Source organism: Nesoenas mayeri (genome assembly GCF_963082525.1).
Source record: "Nesoenas mayeri genome assembly, chromosome: 2".
Taxonomy (NCBI): domain Eukaryota; kingdom Metazoa; phylum Chordata; class Aves; order Columbiformes; family Columbidae; genus Nesoenas; species Nesoenas mayeri.
In genome coordinates this window covers 74,011,384-74,034,452 of record NC_137543.1, presented here as the reverse complement: position 1 = coordinate 74,034,452, position 23,069 = coordinate 74,011,384, and the positions used below count along the sequence as shown (strand labels likewise).

Here is a 23,069-nt window from a genome sequence, read left to right as displayed (position 1 = left end):
TCCATGGCTGCTACACATTCAGCTTCAAGGCAGGCTGTACCTGGCAATGAGGCACTGACAAATATTTTGTATAGAAATGACCTGAAGAGGACCTTCAAGGGGGTAGCTTACGGTGATGAGTTTACTTTATTACTTTCTGTTCAAATAAAGTTGAAATGTGTTCATTTTTTCAGAGCTGGTAGGATACCTTCAGTTCTTCTTGCACCTCTCCACTCTTGACTGGTACCAACCAAGAAGGGACAAAGTCATTTCCCAGCTCTGCTGCAACGTCCTGCATGTAGTCACATGTTAGCTGTACAGAAACATTCTCCTTTTATTGCTCTTGCAGCAATTTCCTACTGAGCTTAGATGTAGGCCACTATATACCCTATGCCGTAATTTTTTTTAACCCTTCATTTTAACTTCATTTTAAGACATCCCAAGCTATAAAAGGGAGGGAGACAGGAGCTTACTCAGGTGCTTTTGTTGCTTTGCTTTTACTAAAATCCAACATGAATAAAGCCACATTCATTAACCGTGTAAATAAGCACAGCTCCAGAGGAGTTTAAGACTGCCTTGAACTTAGTTTTTAAATGTGATTTCTAATTATTGGGTAGGTTCACTGCCTTTGCAGCAATGCTGTGCACACATGCACATGTATGAGTTTCCGTGTCGCTTTTCTTGTCGACATGCACATGCTCGATCTGTAGGTTTGTGTATCATTAATATTTTATATACATATGTATGTGTATATATATCTTAAATGGTTCATATGACATGATGATGCACTGTCAGTCACAGTAGGTTTGTTTCCTGGGCCTGGAGTTTCCTTATTTATACTATAACAGAATATGTTGATGTTGTATATTGAACAGTACAGTAGTATAAGTAAGTATAGTAAGACACAGTGTATCAGAGGGCATAGTCTAAAGGCAGGAGCAAACAGCATCCTCTGTTCATGAAGGGGCTTTTTTAGGTTTGCTTTTTTTAGGTGTTTTTTTATTTTCTGTACAAAATCAATTTGTTCAGAAACAAGTGTTTTGATAATTTTATTTATGAACATATGCAAGGATGGCAGGAAAATAGGATGTTGTGTGTCTGTACATTGAAAAAAACTGTGCCCTCATAAAGCTATAATTTAGTGTAATATCCCTTTTTATCTTTTTTTAATTATTATTTTTTATTTTGCTACGGTGCAATACCCTGATATGGTTTAGCTGAACCCTAAAACAAGTAAATATGGTGACTTGCTTTAATTTTATATCTGTTTTTAAAAAGTAAAAAATAACCACCTCCCAGCCCTTCCCCAAACACTGCCTTTTCTGATAGACAAGTTGTATTTACACACCTTTTTGTTTTTGCTGTGATTTTATATTGTAACTTCATTTTTCTTTGAGAACATTGTATTTAAAAAAAAAAAAAAGCAAATTTCATAAAAAATTGGATATGTTATTAAATTACGTCTACAAAGCGAGATGTATCTTTTAAGACAAGAGAACATGGTAAAAAACCCAAGCCCAAGCCCAAGCCCCAGAACATTTTTGCCGCTGAGTGGGTGACGAAAGCAGAAGAGCTGGATGCTCTGTGTGTGGGGTGGTGACTCTGTGTATATGTGTGGGCAACGTATGGTAGAAACGCAGACACCGCTCCGTGGGCAGCAAGGCAGTGCTGAGCATCGTGCACGGCCTCAGCCTCTGCTGCCGCACCTGTAGCCTGCACCATGGTGAGTTCATCCTTGCTCCCCTCACAAACCATCTTCTGTGGTCAAAAACAGTCACACCGTGTCTGTCACTCTGCATGCACCAGCTAAGTGAAGCAGCCCTGCTAAGCCAGCTTCACCTGAACATCAAGTCCTACGTTGTCCACCTCCTATCTGGAGTGTCCTCAGCCACAAAACTCATGTTGCTGCTGACTTTGAGCAGGTTTCTTCCTTTCCAGCCCTCTCCTCTTACCCTTCCCTCCCACCAGCCAGCAAAAGTCATTACAGAACACAATTACTTCTGCATATAGAGCCATAGTAATTCAAAACAAAACACTGAGAAATTATTTCTACTATTTGCCATAACAAAGGTGATTTCTCTGCAGGTGTCTCTGTTTCCTTCAGATTCCAGCACAGTACATTTCACATTACATATTTATTGCAAACAACAACCACCGTTTTGCTTAGAAAAAGCACAACTTATAAAGTTTTAGAAATATTTCCATTTGTGAAATTGTATTATTATGAACACAATGAGATAAAAACCAACCAAACACCTCTAATAATATGCAATCAATTCTTCTACAGGTTCCCAAAATCTAAATTTTCCTTAAGTTACTGTGATATGGTTTCATCATAAACTATGACTGCTTTTTATAAGAAGGAACCTTTTAACATCCTAATTCTTTTGTTTGCCACCATAGTTAATTCTCAGTAAATGAAGTAAACTACAAATTTCTGTTTCAATGGGTGACTCTCCTACAAAATAAATCTGTTAAATAATAGTAATCACAAAAATAGACCCAAGTAATATTCTTAGTTAATGTTATTAAATCCTTAAACCTAAGTAAAGACATGCACAGACACAAATGGAAGTTTGTGTAGCTAAAAATCTATTCTGGGTATCTATTGCATTTCAAAGTATTTTTTTCAAATCATTGCATTTATGTCTTTTTTCTGCTCCCACAGTTTCATTAAATTACATCAGAAACTGTTGTAGGTGCAAAGACACAAACACATGACTACCAGGGGTGAGTATTTTCAGCCTCGAGTCCCCAAACAGGCTTCCCAATCCATACATAAGCATTTAAAACCCAAAACAGTATTAAGATGTACTCAGCACCCAACATTTCCTAGTCAGTTTTTAAAAATCGAGAAATACACTAAAACATACAAGATTCTTTTAGCAGATACCAAAATGAGAACTCAGAGCCAGACCTGGAGCACACAGATCTGGTTATGCAACAATTTTATATTTTTTTGAAGGTTGGGGCAAGGTCATTCAACATCTTATTTGGGGAAAAAGGGTCAGAAATGCTCCTGACTTTGCCAGTAGACTGAGGATATTGCACTGGTTTTGTCAGCTTGTGAGATGGTCAAAAATAAAGACGTTTTCACTGAAAGCTTCAAGTTTCAGCAGTAGCAGCAACAATTTGAAAGCTGAAAATGTTGCAACTGGGAAACCAAAATGTTTGATTTCTGAAAATAAATGTTCCTGCCTGACTAGTGAGTCAGAGTTGCAGGGAATCCTTCCCTCCTACGGGCCAGCCAGTTTGTGTCTACCATCATGAAACACAGTCAGCCTTATCTGGAAGGAAAATGATGCATGAGAACAAATTCTGGTTGGAATGCATAATGAAATACAAAAATCCATCAGAGCTGTCCTGTGGAAGGCAACAGAACTCTTAGTCTTAACGGGAGGTCTGTATTTCCAGTTTCTCTATTTTAATTTTTGATGCATTTCTTTGAATTTTCAAGGCTGCTGAATGTGCAGTTCTCACGAAAGTCATTGGCAGCCACATAAATGCAGCATTTCTGAAGTCCTGCTGTAATTGCCAAAAGATGGACAGTCAAAAAACAGGAGGGCCAAAAATTTGCAGAGTTTCACTGAAAATGGGATAGATGGGAGTGAGATATCCAAAGCTGGGCTTCAAATGGCAGGAGTTCATCACATTTCAACAAAAAAAGGATGCAGCAAGCATAGCTGAAACCCCACTCTTGCTGAAAGAACAGTCCCTGTTAACTGCAGCAACACGTTTGCTGCATTTAGCTTTATAACATTTTAGTTATATATATATGTATGTATGTATGTATGTTTTGTTCTTTTTTCATATAAACTAAGGTCTCAATGCTTTAAAGCCCATCCCAGGACATGGAAAAATTCCCAGTTTTATCTGTCCTGACCACACATATGAAACACGAGAGTGATAGAGGGCAGCTGCTTCTGCTGCTGCCGCTGGTGTCGGCTGCAAATCACACAAACCAACGCCTTCCTGTCCCTTGGGAGAGAAGTGGAGGTTCTGGTTTATAAGCAGTTAGAGAAGAGTAAAAAAAAAAAAAAGAAAAAGAAAAAGAGATCTACACCTTGCAGCAGACAGTGAGCCTGGGGCTGGTGGGGTGAGGAAGTTAATCAGCAGCGAGCAGGCTGTTCGGGATGAGGCCAAACAGATGGCTCGTCTCTGAAACGGCAAAACGGGAAGCAGATGTGGCCGCCGCTTCTCCCCATGCATAACTGGGAACCAGCCGGTTGGTGAGGAAATTTGCATAACAGGGATAATTTGGTATCAAAACTGTCCCTAGGAGTGATCTGAATGGATCTGGGCGCAGTTGACAGTTTTCACTTCTTGTTTCCCACTCAGTGTTCAAACAGATTAAATTTTAATTTTGAACCGACTGTTCGCCTGAGGTTGCTCTCCGCTTTCTTCTCAGGAAAGCCATGAAGGGAGGACTTACCGGGTCTCTACTGAAGCTTTCGGGGGCAAAACCCTGATCTATGTTCAGTCAGGTGAAATTTTAGTGATTAATTTCAGCAGGCTCTGATTTTCAAATTAAGTTCCATAAAGTTCATGTCATCCTATGAACAACCAGCAAAACTGAGCCTGAGCTAATATATCCTCTATTTGCATGAGCTGAAATGTATAGAGCCTGGACATGAGAAGGCTAACACCCTTTATAAGCTCCTTACAACCAAGAGCAGAGCCAGGACCCCCAGGCGAGCCCCACTCCCTCCCCCTGCCCCAGGGCTGGTTGTTCACCAGCCCATCAGAGCCTTTGAACCTGACAGCACTGCACAAAAAACTTTACCAAAAGAAATGGAAAAATGACACGAATATTTAGGGGGCAGTTTAACATGGCGATGTTAAGTACTATAAGTAAAGGTGGGGTTTCCTTTTTTCTATCCCTCTTTATATTGGTTCAAAGGGGACAGTAATGTCTATTTGGCTACAACATTTACTTTATGCTGCTCCTGTAGCACTGACAAGGACTAAATATGTCATATAAATCGAAACAGAGATCCAAAGAGCTCTTAGGGGAGGTTCAAATCTAGATTCAAACACTTTGGTTTTGTTTCACTGACAGTTGTAGTGTACAAAGAAGTACCTTTATCACCTTAGGGAGATTCCTGAGTGTAGCTATGGGGTGAGAATATAAGTTCATTCTCCGTTGTATTGGAGAAAAAGAAGAGGGAGTAAATATTAGGTTGATGCAAAAGTAATTGCAGGTTTTGCATTGTTGAAATTTGCCATGTGATATTGGAATACATTCCAAAATAAATGTGGTTATGTCATACATCATTTTAATGTGTTTTTCTTGCTTTATGTTTTATTGCTACTGACTTATAGCTTGCTGTTTATTTCATATTTATTTTAGACTATGGAAATGATGTTAGACAAAAAGCAAATTCAAGTGATTGTCTTCTTTGAGAACAAAATGGGTCATAAAGCAGCAGAGACAACTCGCAACATCAGCGAGGCATTTGGCCCAGGAACTGCTAATGAATGTACAGTGCAGCAGTGGTTCAAGAAGTTTTGCAAAGGAGACGAGAGCCTTGAAGATGAGGCCACAAGGAAGCTGACAACCATCAGTGGAGAGCAATCATTGAAGCTGATCCTCTTACAACTACATGAGAAGTTACCAAAGAACTCAACATCGACCAATCTAGAGTTGTTTGGTATTTGAAGCAAATTGGAAAGGAGAAAAAGCTCAATAAGTGGGTGCCACGTGAGCTGACCAAAAATCAAAAAACACGGTGTTTTAAAGTGTTGTCTTCTCTTATTCTATGCAACAACAATGAACCATTTCTCGATCAGATTGCCACATGTGATGAAAAGCAGATTTTATACAATGACCAGAGATGACCAGCTCAGTGGTTCGACCAAGAAGAACCTCCAAGCTCTTCCCAAAGCAAAACTTGCACCAAAAAAGGTCATGGTCACTGTTTGGTGATCTGCTGCTGGTCTGTTCTACTACAGTTTTCTGAGTTTCAGGGAAAACATTGCATCTGAGAAGTATGCTCAGCAAATCGATGAGATGCACCAAAAACTGCAACTCCTTGATGAAAATGTATTTGTGGACACTAATAAATTCATTGTTATATGAATTTTACCTTTTTTTTTTTTTTTTTTTTTAGCACAGCACATACACAGTTTACTTCCTCACCTCAGAAGTCCTACTCTGAAACATTCACTAACTTTTTATTTTTGCATCACATCCAGTCACTTAGTTCTAGACTAGTAGTATATATAGTATTCTATTTGCATAGTCTAGCAAATGCACATGGGAAATGCACTTAACACACATATGTATGCAGGGGTTTTTTTGGACTCATTAAATATTGGTACAAATTAGAATGATTACTTCTGCTTTGGAAACATCTGCATCACTGTCCCTTTGTAAATGTAAGCTGGCTGAGACACAAACCAGTTTAATAAGGTCTAATGCTGACATTATGATAGCACCTGAAAGAAGAATTTCTACTGCAGTAATCAGAGTAAACCTGAATAAGTGAGAATAAACAAGCTGCTGAAGAACACACAGTACTAACAAGACCCTGCAGTTCATGCATGTACAGCATGCTGCTTCTCCCCAAGTCGCAACTACACTGCATTTAACTGACCTTTAAGCAAAGTTTGGGTCCTGATGAGCAGAAAGAGTAGAAATACACAAGAAAAGCAAGAGTGGTTTTGGGAAGACAATGAAATGCGGGTAATAATATGTTAAGAAGTCTAAAATTAGGCATTTTCAACAAAATTCCAAAGCCCAAACCAGGAGAAGGAAACTGTAGGCATCTCCCTGAGTTTTGTTAAATAGTTCTTGACAGCTGAATCATAATTTGGTCATTGAAGGTTGGGGCAAATGTACCAGAAGTGATAGGAAGAGCAGAAGGGAAATGAAGGGTGGTAGAAGATTGGGTGGAAAAATTAACACATATAGTTCAGCAGTGAAGAAATTACTCTCTACCATAAGGGTTATTACCACAGAATTAAGAAAAGCCAAAACCAGTGTATTTCAGGGGAAAAACATTCTTAATAGTTGCATGCCTTTTATACCATGGAACAGTTGGCCTCTTCTCTTGATTATGCTTAAATCTAAGATGAATTTGTGAACTAAAACTTCCCCCACCTGCCAAATCCAGACAGTCAATGCAGGTGTTCTCTGTATACATTCATACTTCCTTTTTTCTTCAATACCTGACAAAGCAGAGAATCACATAGTGTAAATCCTTTTAACAATTCCTTACATATTGTCATTAAGGTTTTAAAAAGTCTCTTTTTCTTATATTCCAGTCTCTGCAGACACACAGTTATGGAGAATATCCATTTTTGTTTCAAATACAAGAGGTGCGTAGCTCTATTAACTTGGAAGAGGGAGGTAAGATTATAGTAAGTGGAAATTACTCTGAACTAAAAACGAAAATCATTTCATCCCATTACCTTTAAATTTATTCTATACTTTCTAAAATCCAAGATATAATTTCTGAAAAGCTGGTAAACAGCAGTACTACTGTGAAACTAATACATCCTTCCCCTTCCCTGAAAGGGAAATTGTAATTGTAGCACAAAAAAAAAAAAAAAAAAAAGAAAAAAAAAAAAGAAAGAAAAAGTCTAAATTCCTTACGCAAGATCATGCAATGAGTTTTTGACAAAATCAGGATTGGTAGACAGGTCTTCTAACACTTGTTTATCCTCTAGCCACAGACTAGGCTTCCTCTTCAGTGGGTAGTAAACTCAGGAATCCATATTTGCTGACCCTTGCACTAACTTAGGCCATAGATCTAAGAATTCAGGTTTTAGGTTACATCAGAGTCTCTATGTATGTGTGTACTATTTGTGTCTAATTCAAGATATTCAACAATTTATATATCTTTAACCAACGGTTGCCAGTTTTCTGCCCACTTTGTTACTGAAAACATGTTATGTTACCTAAACTTATAGAGTACTTTGACCACACATACAAAGATACATCATCTTTTTCATGATGAGTTGTGGAAGTTAGACAGCTTTTGCCTTGCAAATATCTTTAAATGAAACACAGATAAAAAGGAAAACAATACTGGGACAGGGGCCTTCTGTCTGATCTGTGGTACTGTGGGCTCTCTCTTATTTTCCTATGGACACATAATGAGCTGCTCAGTTAACAGTTTTACGGTAACCAACTGATGAAACAAATTGGGTTGTTTTTCTAAGGCTTAAAAACACAACGCAAAATCACTATTTTACTCTCCCAACTATCTCAGGAAAAAAATAATAAACAAACAAACAAAAAACTAACAGGACAATAGCAACATGAAAATATCATGCTCCAAAGAAAGAGGAGCCCATGATGGCTTTAGTTAGCAGGCTAATTTACAAGAGAAAAGAGAAGGCTCACTGGAAACTTTGCACAAATACCAATGTGCAAAATAGAAACTTCAGATAAGCTGTGGAGAGAGGGTGGGATTTCCAGAAAATAGGGAAGGACTTGTTACACCCTCTTTGTCAAATTTTGCAGGATCACCACAGCTTCTCTGGAGAAACAGTATGTGCAGAGGAGGAAAGCTGAGAGCTTTCCTTTTGGTTCTGCTTCTCCTAAATAAACTGCTTGCCCAATTTCCTTTGCAATTAGAGAAATATTTGACTCAAAAACCCAACCTTTCCACATATTACTGTGCTGTTTACTTTTGCTACTAAGCCTTTGGCCACTTCCATAATTTCATATTGTAGATATTACATCAATACCTTACTTTTTCCTCAGACTCTATGTTGAACCAATATTAAGCAAGGTAAAGTCACCAGGGCAGTGAAAAGAAGGAGGCTGGTGCCATTCAGCAGCTCACAGTAGACCCTCTCCAAAAGTCCTGCAGGGACCAAGGGTCACGTCCCTTCGCCGCTTCACGCCACGCCAGCATGGGAAGTTACACAGTCTATCCTTCTCAGTGTTTTCTGAGGTCATCCTTGGAGGTTTTTCTCCAGAAAAGCAGTGTGAATGCTTTCTCACAGGTAGGCTAGCAGGCTCTTGCTTTCTAAGCTCTCCCATCACGATTGCCTCCTGAGAAGACACCAGGCAGAGACCTTCCCCAGCCTACACACCTCAGCTTCTTCAGCCTGGGACGTGCGCTGCTGAAGCCCACCAGCTCCTTGAGGGGACAGCACAGCAACCTAGCCCTGGCCCTTGGCCATCAGACAAGCACTCCAGGGACATGCATCTACCTTCAGTCTTCACCAGGCACCTCAAGACACCCCATTTCCTCACCAGGGATATATTCAGCCCCACAACACACCTTGCCAAATTTGCTAGCATGAAGTTAGAAAGGAAGTACTTACAAGAAACAAACATATGGAGGTTTGGTGGCAGTGGAGAGGGGAAAGCAAATTTACACAATAAGAAAAAAATATTTGGGGGCAGTAAAGTACAAAAAATAATTTCTTCAGAAAATGCACTTTGTTCATTCTTGATTTCTTTTGACTGAGCCTGCCTCTGCATCAGGAAAACACTGTGAGGAATTAAGGTAGATATAAAAATCCTGGCTTTTGCAGTTAGCTTTTTAAAAGGTTTTATTGCAGTGATACGGAAAAAAAAAAAAGGAATAGTAAAAATGCTATGTACAATCAGCGTACAAAAAGGGGCCCTGGAAACAGCTCCTGCAAAGATGCATATTTCAGAGAAGGAAGTTATAGGGTTTTTTAGGTAGCCTCATATTGGTTACAATTTTAACTATGTATGAGGAAAAAATGAAACAGGGATTTGGGACTGACTTATGGAGGTCTTGAAAAACTACATAAATTCCTGGACACCACAGAGTACCTCAGCCTGCTTTAGGCACAAAAATTAAGTTCAGGATCCAAGAGCGCACCTCTCTGTTCAATGGGCAGGACAGCTAAGTTACATGGCATCATCCCAGAAGCCAAGAGGAGACTCCTCCAGCCATCACCCCTACCAGGATTTCAGCAGCAGCATGTTCAGACCCATAGGACAGAACAAGAGAGAGATATTATTGCCATTTCCTCTCTCTTCCCTGAGGTGTTTGGTCTGTAAAGAAAATGCTCCTTTCAAAAAAGGGAATTGCGGTGGCACACAGCTTTCCCCCCGACCATCCATGTTGCTGCTCTGTGCTGTTGCCTTTCCAAGGATTTGTTGAATGATGCTACCGTGTTTAAGACCGAATCTGTAGTCCAGTAATTTGTTGGTTCAACAAAAGGCATGGCTGAAACAAGCTGCCTGTCTCAAAGAGCATACGCTTCCTGTTGTTGGCAGAAAGTGAGACTCCGTGCTGTTCCCCCTTGCTTCCTTTAAAAACAGTGCCAGGAATTGATGTAAATTGGCTGCAAAGCATCTGACCCACAGAGCAGGGAAGTGAAAAACTGTAGGAACCAGGAAGGTAGACCAATATTAGCCACCTATATCTAAATATATATATATTTAATATACTTCATCAATGATCATGGATGGCATCAGCGATCTTCGCTTGAAATGCGCTCAAGGGCCTGGTGTCTTCAGCTACTCTGGACAATTCTTTCTCTGGAGAAATCAGTCCAGTGGTTTTTCAGTCACGAAAAATGCCTACAGTGCCAAACACAAACAGGCACGGCTTATGCTGCCCAGACAACTCGGTCAAACATTAGCCAAGGGATCACCCAGAAAGTTAACTAATTACCCAGCACGTAGGAGTTCTGTCTTCTGGGACTTCTGTCAAGTGGATCAGAAAGTCCCTGCACCACTGGGGTAAGAGCAGTGCCAAGTGTTCAACCCTCTTACCATACTGTTGATGATTTCTATTCGTGGGGCAACATGAGGAGAGCAATAAATGCCACCTGCTATCAAGCAAAACTCAAATGAGTTGAGATTCTTGAATTAATTGGACTCAGCTCCTATTAACTACCTGTTGTGTATCTACATTTCAACGCATTTTCAGGATCTTCTGGCTGGGAGACTGCTCATAGCTGCTCATTTACTCTGCTAGTAAAATTCCTAAAACTGATGATCTGTTTCAAGATAAATGCACTGTATTGGGATTTTCACCTCTTTTCCTGTCTTCAGTGTAATATTACAACCTGAGACATAAGGTAAAATTAATCTTTAAAAATCCAATCTTTGTTAAATAGGGAGTTATAGAGATGTCTGACTGATTTCTGCAGCTCCCCCAAAAAAATTCTTAAAAATCCAAGTCCACCCAATGAACCAAAAATAATCCTTAATAAAGTACCGGTAATGAGGCATTAACACTGCATGATTTTAAGCGACCAAACAAGGCAACATAACTTTGACTACACTTGGGCTTTCCTTAAGAAACTGGGTGGACTTCTTTGGGAAAAGATCTCCATCTGGTGGTAGGCTATAAAAAAGATCAAATCAACACTATAGGTGCATTATTTCCCCTTGAAAAAAACTGCTGTTATGAGGAATTCAGGACATTTGTTGTGGATACACTTTTTTTCCATAAATTTTTAAACCTTATATAGGTTGGATTGAGCAAGGAATCTTTTAGTCTTTCTATGTCTGTCCTAGAAGCACATTTAGCAAAAACATTTGAGCTCAACTGGCTCAATTATCCCACCACACAATTTTTCCTGCAAGCATCACTGTAGGAAAGACCTCTCCAGCCTGTGGATGAAGAGAAGCAGCAGCACCATTGCCACCTGCATCTGCAGGCAGATGTGTCCAGGATATTGGGACGCACCTACAGACAATGGCTATACATCCCTCTGTATCAATGTAAATAAGGTGGTACTCCCTTCCTGCTGCTATGGGGGCAATTAGACTCTTAAACAATACAATTTTTCATGAGGATTATGTTATTCAGATAAAGTTAACCTTCCCTGGTATAAATTACCCCCACTCTGGGGTCACTGGGGGGGAGGTTATACAATCATAACTATATGGGGAGTTGTACTACAATAACTATTTTTTTAAAAGCACATGAGAAAGAGTTTTCATGAACGGAACGACAACAGAGCAGCCCCCAGCATGGTCACGTCTGTCCTTTCTGAGCCATTTAGAGACAGAGCATTAGTATATATATTTTAGCAGATGACAGCAAAAGTTTCTGAAAATTTGATCTTGAGTTCTCTTGTACTTTTTTGATGCAAATCCTCTAGTTTTGGTACAACTTCTGATATCACAATGTTTTAATTAGCATATTTAATTTTTTTCAGTTAACTGTAATACTCACTGTCCTATGACAGTAAGGCATCACATTAAGCATGGTTGAACCCTTAAAATTTATCATTAAAATCGTTGAAAAAAATCACTAAGGATGTTCAGAAAATATCAGACTAATCACAGAAGCTGAGAAAAAATTACCTATTACCTCCTGCCTTGTCACTACAAACCTAATTTCTACTTCCTTTTCTCTGGTTGTAGCTATATCAACCCAGAGTTTCTGTGCCCTTCTTGAAAGTGGAGTTTTTATTTTTTCTAATTTTATGCTATCACTGCTAAATATGAGCTCTTATATGATGTTAAGCCATCAACAGATATTGAAAAAAGATTACAGAATCATAGGATAGTTTTGGTTGGAAGGGACTTTCAAAGGTCACCTAGTCCAACCCCCCTGCAATAAGCAGGGACATCTTCAACTAGATCGTGTTGCTCAGAGCCCCATCCAGCCTGGCCTGGAATGTCTCCAGGGATGGGGCATCTACTACCTCTCTGGGCAACCTGGGCCAGTGTTTCACCACTTGTAAAAAATTTCATCCTCTTGTCTAGCCTGAATCTCCCCCCCTTTAGTTTAAAACCACTACCCATCGCCCTATTGTAACAGGCTCTGCTAAAAATTCTGTCCTCATCTTTCTTCTAAGCCCCTTTTAAGTACTGAAAGGCCTCAATAAGGTTTTCCTGGAGCCTTCTCTTCTCCAGGCTGAACAACCGCAACTCTCTCAGCCTGTCCTCATAGGAGAGGTGTTCCATCCCTTTCACCATCTTGGTGGCCTCCTCTGGCCCCTCTCCAACAGGTCCATGTCTTTCCTGTACTGAGGGCTCCAGAGCTGGACACAAGACTCCAGGTGAGGTCTCACCAGAGTGGAGTAGGGGGGCAGAATCACCTCCCTCAGTCTGCTGGCCAAGATCCTTTTGATGCAGCCCAAGAAAAGATTTGCCTTCTGGGCTGCGAGTGCACATTGCCGGCTCATGTCTAATCTTCCATCCACCAGTACCCCAAGTCCTTCTCCACAGGGCTGCTCTCAATCCCTTCATGCCCCAGCCTGTATTGACACCAGAGGTTGCCCTGATACAGATGCAGTACCTTGCCCTTGGCCCTGTTGAACCTCATGAGGTTTCATGGGCCAACTTCTCAAGCTACTCCAGTTCCCTCTGGCTGGCATCCCATCCCTCAGGTGTGTCAACTGCACCACTCAGCTTGGTGTCATCTGCAAACTCGCTGAGAGTGCACTCAATCCCAATGTCTATGCCACTGAAGAAGATGTTAACCAGCACTGCCCAAATAACTTCAAAGTTTACATGTTTATTTGCATCTTTACTTAGAAAAGTGTTGTAAAGAAATTGATTATATTTTCTCTGTTGATTCTTTTTGAGTTTTGTCCCTTTTTTCTTGCTTGATGCCAAGTTACAGCATTCTTAGGGTAGCTGACACCAGAATACCTTGCAGAAACCAGCTTCCAGAGTTCATGTCCTCTCTGAAAATAAATTCTCCATAATTTAAGAAAAATTATGAGTCTCTGTAATGCTACTTACAGCATTCTTCATCTTCTTCATTATAGTAGATCACATAGTCTTCATTATAATAGACCTATATCCATTCTGCAGCGTAAATAATTGATACACAAGGAATAAAATATATTGAGAGTATTCAAAATCCCTATGTCAATATCTCACACCTCTTCTTATTTCTTCTCTTTTCGTATTTGAAAAAAAGAATAACCCATAGGTGAAAGAATAATGAAGATTAAAGTTCTCCTTCTTCAAAATATCGAATTAAGTATATTAGTACAAGCCATTTCCTGAAAGCTCCTGTGAGAAATCGCATTGGTTACATCAGACCTACAAGAATAAGAAGTCACTAGTTGTAAATGACAGAACATAAGAATATTTATCTGTAAAATCTTAATCACCACTGAGTAATATTTCCAACTGGTGATGCCTATTAATCAAAATGATTCTGTGTAACCAGTTTAAGTGGAAGGACCATCCCAACTGAAAGACATCCTTTCTTCTGGCTGTAAGTAAAAAGTTATCAAAAGACAGTTTTACTAATATCAGTAAACAGAGTAAAAAATAAAACACAGAAGCTATTCTAAATTGAAAAGCAGAAACCTAGGCAATTTTATCTCTCACTACATTTGAGCCCACAGTACAGAACATAAAACCTTTAAGAACTGGGTAGGAATTTTAACAAACCACTGCCTGAAATTTTGTGATCTGAGATTCAAACAAACAAACAAAAAAGCCACCAGTATTTTTTTTTTCCTGACTGCAAATACACAGTGATTCTAGATGATCTTTCAAATGAATACATTAGCAGACCCAACATTTAGTTTCTCATGCCCAGGTGTTTCCACTTTACAAAGTCCATTGAGGAATTCAGATTGTGGTATTCCAATTCGAAAAGCAAAACTCATCTGAAACTGGAATTTTCTGTTGACACAATTTAATGAAAGACTCAGCTCTTGGAAACTTTTCTCACATGGTTTTGGTGAAAAGCCTCAGAAGAGCCCAGCTGTACTTCTAGCCTGGATGTTTGATTATGCTGCATAAAGTGGTAGCCAAAATGATATGTGAAGTGTGATATGTTCAGAAGTAGGACAGAACACAAGATGCCACTCCACCCATTAGGTCTCCAAACTAGCATGACTGAAACAGAGGGGAACTCTCAGGCTTAGGGTGCCATTAGGGAATCTGAGGGACCATTTAAACCACACACATCCAAGTCAGGATGAACTACATGGCATAAGAATTTGATGATTTCTTAGAGTTGTTTCTGAATCCATGACTTTGTGATAAGGCCATTTTGGCTTCATGTGTATGAGCCAAGATTACATGAAGTTTCTGACATAATGGGAAAAAAGCAAGTCCTTGAGATCTAACAGTACAGCACCTGCTTATAGCTGCAGCACCATACAACTGCTTTTCTGTAGATAACATAAAGGTAATAAAATATTTAAAAGGCTAAGAAATCTAGTCTTTGGGAATTTCATGTCAGTATCTTCACTGAGGCCTGCAGTTATGTGAATTACTCTGCTGAAGGTGTCCATGTTGGTTGGAGGTGGGAAGGGTATGGTAGTGGGGATCTGCAGGAATGGCCTCCATGGGAAGAGGCCTGGGGCTGTCCCATGCTGAACACAGCTGGTTCCAACAGACCCATGGTGGAGCAGATATCAACACTGTAGCCCATGAGACAGCCCACGTTGGAGCAGATGGATATTCCTGAAGAAACTGTGGTCTATGGACTGCCCACACCAAAGAAGAGGAGAAATATGAGGTGGTGGAAGCTGCAGCATGTACTGGCTGCAACTTCCCACCCGCCTGACCCCTGTGGCATCAGGGTAGGAGAGCTGGGCATGAAGTCGAGTCTGGGACAGCAGGGAGGAAAAGCAATAATTGACAGTAAGTTAATTTTCCCAAGCCATGCCAGTTTTGCCCACAATGGTAACTAGTGAGTGCTCTCCCCATCTTTATCTCAACCCAGAAGCTTTCTCATCCTATTTTTTCCCCCCAACCCACTGAGACAGGGGAGTGAGTGAGTGGCTCGGTGGGCACCTGGCTGTGAGCAAAGGTTAACCTGCCGGAGTGTATCTTTAGGTATGAAAACTACTTATGAGCCTTCTTCCAAAACTCTCCTAAGCCAAACCTTTCATTTAAATTTCAAAGGAATGCACACTCATGAGTTTGAAAACAAGTGAAACATTGTATATCTACAGTACAAAACACCTGCTAAGACTTAGTAAATGTAAGTGCTCACCAAGGCAAATCCCTCTCTGGGATGTTGGCATGGGAGTAGTCCCATAATTTCTATTAGAAAAACAGAAATTGTCTTATTTCAATAGGACAATCTTAACAATGGTCTCAGAGGCCAGCCTAGTTTTCATTTGCTTGCCATTAGCAGATGATGATCATTGCTGCTTCATCAGCTTTTTACCTACTTGTGTTTGCACATTTTTCTATAAATGAAAATTCATCTGGAGATTTCATACTACTTTGAGACAATTTAGCTAACTCAAATACAAGATGGGCTGAGAAAATGAAGAATTTGGATTGCCTTGATTATTAAGACCTCACTTTTCCAGGACTGCAATTACTTACCTTTATTTAAGGGAAACTAAGAGATTGTGCACCAAATGCTACTGAACCACAAAACCAGGAGAGTCCTGCGTTTTTTCTTACAAAGTTCAGCCAGCCAAAAGGAATAAATAATGAAGTACACAGGTTTCTGCATACACCAAACAGATCCATTAAAGAGGATTTATCTGCACCATTTCCCTTAAATTACAATCATGCCCGACTTCTATGCAATTTTCTATGTTTTGTGAAATTATGTTACCGGTGATCTAATCTCTTGTTTGGTGGCACTGTTATTGCAGGTTATGAAATACATACAGGGCTAATATTGGAAGTCCTGCTGGCTGTGGGTCCTGCAGCAAAGCCTGAATACTGCGAAACGGCTGAAGAAAAGTCATATTATCTGCATCATTACCAAAAAAGAGAAAAAGAATAAACTTTACCTAATGTACCCTTTCACTACTTCTATGTGTTTTCTAAAACAAAAGCATGCTCATGTAATTCAAGAGAGTGATAAGAAATGAATAATGTAAGAAGAGGAAGAATACACCTGTCTGGTGCTGCGGTTTTACCTTTTATCTCTTTCACAAGTTCCACTTTGCAGGAGACAAATACAGAAGTACAGGATTTCTCTCCCAGTCCTTGTCACCTTAGGATGCATTTTATTCTCTATCACCATGTGCATCCTCACCGGTCCTTTCCGCAGAGCCATTTCCATTAAAATACGAATATCCAGATACACAGATGAGCACAGTATGCTCACATAGTATACCAGAATAACTCTAAGCATAAATAAGGCAATTATTTAATCATACATAAGGGTTTCATGATCTGTGAGCAATCCTTAGGTTTTACTAAACAATTAAAATTCTCTGGGGTTTTCATTCACTTGCCTGAGAAAAGATTTTAAAAGCATTTTTCCATTAGGGTTTGAGAGATATCTGGAGAGAGTAAAAATCTTATGTAGTATATGTTTATAGCTCTTCAATACTAAACTTGTAAGAGCGGATTTAATCTCATAAACTTTACCCAAGTGGTACAAAAGTCAATCACTTTGGACCACATCACGCATTCATTCCTAAAAGATAATCTAATTATTCTGCTTTCACTATTTCAAAAGCAAGATAAATTTGAACATCTAAACTTCTGCATCTCTGCAAATAATTTTTAATACATACCAGACTTTACTAAAAACATAAGCTAAGAATCATAGAATCATTTTGGTTGGAAAAGACCTTTAAGATCATCGAGTCCAACTTTTATCCTAGCACTGTCCAGTCCACCTCTAAACCATGTCCCTGAGAACCTCATCTACATGTCTTTTAAACACCAGCAGGGATGGTGAATGTACCACTTCCCTCGGCAGCCTGTTCCAATGCCTGGCAACCCTTTCTGTGAAGAAACTTTTCCTAATATCCGATCTAAACCTCCCCTGGCAAAACTTGAGGCCATTTGCTCTCATCACTTGTTACTTTGGAGAAGAGACCAACACCTCCCATGCTACGATCTCCTTTCAGGTAGATGTAGAGAGCAAAAAGGTCTCCCCTGAACCTCCTTTTCTCCAGGCTGAACAGCTCCAGTTCCCTCAGCTGCTCTTCATAAGGTTTGTGCTCTAGGTCCTTCACCAGCTTTGTCACCCTTCTCTGGACACACTCCGGCACCAATATGTCTTTGTTCCAGTGAGGGCCCAAAACTGAACACAGGATTCAAGGTGCAGCCTCACCAGTGCTGAGTACAGAGGGATGATCACTACTCTAATCCTGCTGGCCACGCTATTCCTGATACAAGCCAAGTTGCTGTTGGCCTTTTTGGCCACCTGGGCACACTGCTGGCTCATATTCATCTGGCTGTCAACCAATACTCCCATGTCCTTTTCCTCCAGGCAGCTTTCCAGCTACTCTTCCCCGAGCCTGTAGTGTTGCGGTTGTTGTGACCCAAGTGCAGGACCCAGCACTTGGCCTTGTTAAACCTCATACAATTGACCTCGGCCCATATAGAACTGACTTTTTAATGTTTAAATTAGGATAAGTTCTAAGACATGCCAAGTCTTCCAAATTATTACGAATTCAAGGTTCACTATAGTCTCAAAGTCCCTGTAGTTCCAAATGACTTTAAAATAATGCTAACTAATCAGTACTTATGCATTTTTATAAAAATCTAAGACTAGCTTTTAAGCTCTGCATTTCCCCCAACAGGAGAAAAAGTGCTTAGAGAAACTGACAGTAAAGCATGGATAGCACTGCAGCCAGCTCTGCCACACTAACAAAAGAATCCAAAGAAAAGATTTTAATTTGTTTCCCATTCTAGGGCAGCTCTGTCCAGCCTGCACACGAGGACAGGTTATGTGAACAAAAGTCGGAGCAGTTCTTTCAGACTTTAGGTAAGAACATCAAGTACAAGCTAGCCATGAATTTTACCATTGTTGTATCAAGATTTTTTAAGGAACCCAGTCAATACTGGAACATGAGATTTCTTCTTCCCAGAACAATTGGTTTCACTCTCAGATTGAGGCTTCTCCCATCTTAGTTTGATGGATGTAGCTGCTGCTGCTGCTTTTGCTTGCAGATCCAGTCAGGAGTGAGGTTGAGACCCTAATCCAAAACAGCAGATACACATAAACACACAGAGACATAGAGTGAACAGTGCATTTACCAGCACCCAAATACACAGCAAATGTGCTCACAGAAATTCATCAACACAGTCCATCCCCCACTGAACAGGACTGAAGCTCACCAGTGAGAGAGAGAGGCCCCACACTCTCCAGCTTCATGAGGACACCACACTCAAGGAGCCTTCAAACTTTGCCACAGGATTTAAGTTCACCTAATATCCATGCCCAGACCCCCAGGCCCTGTACACTGACACTGGCTTATATCTGGGTTCTTTACAGACGCTGATTTCCTCCTACTTGCCAGCTAGTCCAGCTTGAAGTTCGCTAGTGAGTTATGTTAGTCAGGATCCCTACAGCACCTGGTTGTAAACACGTTGGCTGGCCCTCAGCTCCTACAAGCCCCTTCGTCTCACAGTCTTTTCTCCAGCTGCAGATGCCCAGACCTCCTGATAACACACATCTACACAGGCAGACGCAGCACACAACACAAGGTCAAGCAGAAAATCCAGCAGGAAAAGTATTTAATAGTAAGTTGAAATAGACTGCAGTGATGTGGCACAGGGCTGACAACTGCACTGGTTACACGAGACCATTCCTTTATTCCCCACTTGTATTTTTCCATGCATGCTCTTCCCACATCCACCTTGACCCTTTCCTTCTGCCGTTCCTGTTTCTTCCCAAACAATGGACCCCTAACTACTTTTCCTCATCAGGCTCAGTTTTGTTACACCCCTACCCAAAACTGCTATTTCTGATAACATTACCTGGGTCCCCTTAGCCTTGCATGGTATTACTGATACAGCATAGTGGGCCTTCCAAGATTCCCCCCAATCCTCCTTTCAACTACATGTGAGGTTTGGCCATCTTCCCCTTAATCAATGAAATGTATCCATCTTTTACAGCAGCTATTTGTAATTTTTGTCAGCTTCTCACTCTGTAGCTTGTGTTCAGCAATTTCCCATATCATGACCAGCAATTTCTCATGGTCTTTTCAGCTGGAAAAACCTCAGGCCAGGGCCTAGACAACTGCCTGCATAACCTAAGATTTACTTGAAAGACAGAAACAAAAAGAAGTGCAGACACTCAAAATTATCATGGGTTTAATACACAACAGTGCTAAAGGAATGCTTCTGAGAAACAGTAAGGATGCAATTATCTACCACAGCCAAATGTCTGGTTCCAGGTTTCATACAGCTCTAGGTCCTTTGAGGAGACGCTGGGCCGCACGGTTCTGAAGGCACTCTCAAAGTCCAGAAAAGCAATAGGCCGCACTTGGTCTGGCGTGATGGTTGCAATGTCCATGGACTGAAGACTGCGGATAGGGCCCAGAGAAGCTTCCCGACAGAGCTGTGTCATGTCTGCCCCAGAAAATCCATTTGATTTATTAACTATGAGTTCAATTTCTTCTTCATTTAGAGAGCAGTGCTCCTTTGACATTAGACGGGTGACAATCTGCTTCCTAGCTGAGGCTTCTGGAAGAGGAATGTACAGTCTCTTCACTAGTCTCCTTCGAGCAGCTTCATCGATTTCTTGAGGTCGATTTGTTGCTCCAACCACCAGAATACGATCTTCAGAGGAGGTTGTTGCTCCATCTAACTGGACCAGAAATTCAGTTTTTATTCTTCTCGATGACTCATGCTCCCCATCTCCACGCTGAGACAACAAAGAATCGATTTCATCAATGAAAATCACTGCTGGTTGTTGACACCGTGCCACAGTGAACAATGCACGGACCATCTTTTCCCCCTCACCTACCCATTTGGAAGTCAGAGAGGAGGCACTGATGCTAAAAAAAGTTGCTCCAGACTGGCATGCGATGCACTTGCCTATGAGAGTCTTGCCTGTCCCAGGGGGACCAAAGAGAAGAATTCCCTTAGGAGGACCACGTAACCCAGTGAAGATGTCTGGCCTCAGCATAGGCCAGACTACTATTTCTTTTATAGTAGCTTTAGCAAATTCAACTCCAGCAATGTCATCCCAGTTGACAGGAGGCCCGTGGTCCATGATCTCGTGCATAATGAGTTCAACCATTTTTGGTTCTATGTTTTTCAGTCGTTCATCTACAGGCAGCAATGGATCTGCCTGCCCTCTTGCATGAGGTTTACACTGTGCTCCTCCATTTTCATTTCCATCTTGTTTAGGAACTGGAGGAACAAATTTGCCAAAGGGACCTCGAGATCTGCCTGCGCCCAGCGATTTTTTTACACCTCCATATGATGAGACTGGTACACGCTGGGGCAGGTTTTGAGATTTCTTTTGCTGATCCACCCACAGCTGTTCTTTTGCAGTTCTAAAACCAGGAATGCTGCTCTCTTCGTTTCTGTTTCTATTCCCTGAAAAACTACTGGTTTCAGTACTAGTGGAAGCCTGGCATGGAGCAAGGCTAGCAGTCACTGTGCTGCCTTCATCAGCCAGACCATAAAACGCTTTTCTTTTTCCAGAGCTTGCAGACCATGCAGGTATAGCTGACTGATTGGAAAGAGATAAATTTTGTCCATCACAACAGTTACCTGACATTTTCAGAGAATTACTTGTCGCTTCTTTGCTTCCAAATAGCGGAGTTGCCTGGAAACCTGTGCGAACCTGTTCGTTTAAGGAGGCTGAAGGGGCAGGAAGTGTATCCAATGTTTTGGTCACAGAAGACAAAGTGCTTTGAGAAGACTTGAAAGATGAGGGATGTCCAATGAGAGCCGGTCTTTGATTTGCACATTTTGCTGAGCCAGCACAGAGCTCAGTCTCTCCAGTACTGCTGAAGACACTGAACTTAGGAAGACCTGGAGCAGCAGAGGGACGGACCCCTTGATCAGCAAGTACACAGGCATCTGTTGGTGTCACCTGAGAGCTCTGGAAATTTTTGCCAGTCTGCATCCTCTCTTGCACACACTTCAATTCAAATACATTCTCTGTTGTCAAGGCAGATTGCCACTTGTCACTGTCATTTTGCTGACATTTTGCCAAAGTCAAAATGTTTTCAGCATAGTTATTCAAGCCAGTCTCTATGTTGTCAGAGTCAATAATTGCAGCATATTTCTCTGCATATTTTTTAAACAAGTGGGCAGCACAGACCTGAGAGATCTCGGAGTTTGCCCATGCATACTGAATACGCAGGATTTTGGCACGGTACTCATCTGCCTTCTGTCCAGGTGTGCAGGTGCCAGAGGTAATAGCAAAGTAACTTTTCTGCCAGTCGCTCAGGTACACGGTGCTGTGGGTGGAGGTTTCCATCACCGACGCTGAAACAGACATAAAATACCTGCTGTTATAAAATGCATTTCACAGCTATTCGTTTTCGCTTCTTTCCCATTATTTTCATTGAGAGAAATAGAGCAGTAGATCTTGTAAGCTACTTAGTCTGGACACAACCATTTTCAAAAAGCAACCAGCTTTGAGGTATAAATCCATTTAGACTGAGGTTCTCTTTTCTTCCTTGTTGAAAGAAAGAAAGGAAGGAAGAAAAAAAAATAAAACAAACAAAAAAAAGAGAGTTTACGGCTAACTAGAGGTCTCCTGGGGAGGTAAGTAGACTGCAAAGAATGGTAACAGATGGCAAAACAAAAATTGGCCTTGTTACATGAAATCACCAGTGCTTTCCCTCTTCTTTGACAGAATAGGGCAGAGTGCAGAGGAGGACAGATTATACATCACTGTCAGAATGATGAAATTTATTACAGTGATGATAGCAACAACGAAGCTAATAAATAAAAACTACAAGCAAAGTCTCTGAAGGGAGGTAAAAATTGAATGAATAAACCTGAATGTAGTAAACTTCCAGATTAAAAAAATATTTACAGATTCATAGCAACTGTTCAAAACTACCTATTCTATTTAGAACATAGTAAAATATCTCCATTTTGGATTTTAGAGAAACAAAGCTCTGGCATGTTTAAAGGAATGCTTGTTTCTCAGTTTTAGAAAGAGGAAATTAAATTCCTTCAGTGAATTTTTACTTAAAGAAACTGGAAAGATGGCATTTGGCTAGGAAGGAGCATTTTGCTAGACTTAAAAATATATGCTCATCTTTATGATGTATTTTCAAAGAAGTCTTTCTCTGCAATGTATCATGTGCGGAGATATTTCTAGTAATGTCCAGAATTCATTATTTCAGAAGAGACACAGGCACAAGCAACACCATGAGAAACCTACCACTGTCTCAAGAGGGTTTGCAGTAATTCCAATCTTCTCTTCTGTCCATAAGGGACAGATGTCTAATATATGATATGATAGAAATATATCAAATCCTAATTTATCTTTTTTAAACTTGAATGTGTACCAGAATGTTTCAGTCAGGGA

General features: G+C 40.6%; 1 protein-coding gene across 1 annotated transcript; it reads right to left on the bottom strand.

Annotated features, from left to right (window-relative positions):
- Positions 1-19,931: 19,931 nt before the first annotated feature.
- On the bottom strand, positions 19,932-22,117 carry FIGNL1 (fidgetin like 1; the record flags this gene model as incomplete). Its single annotated transcript, XM_080364272.1, has 1 exon — positions 19,932-22,117. Exon 1 carries the CDS (start codon positions 22,023-22,025, stop codon positions 19,932-19,934), a length of 2,094 nt encoding a protein of 697 aa, XP_080220398.1. The 5' UTR covers positions 22,026-22,117.
- Positions 22,118-23,069: the final 952 nt, after the last annotated feature.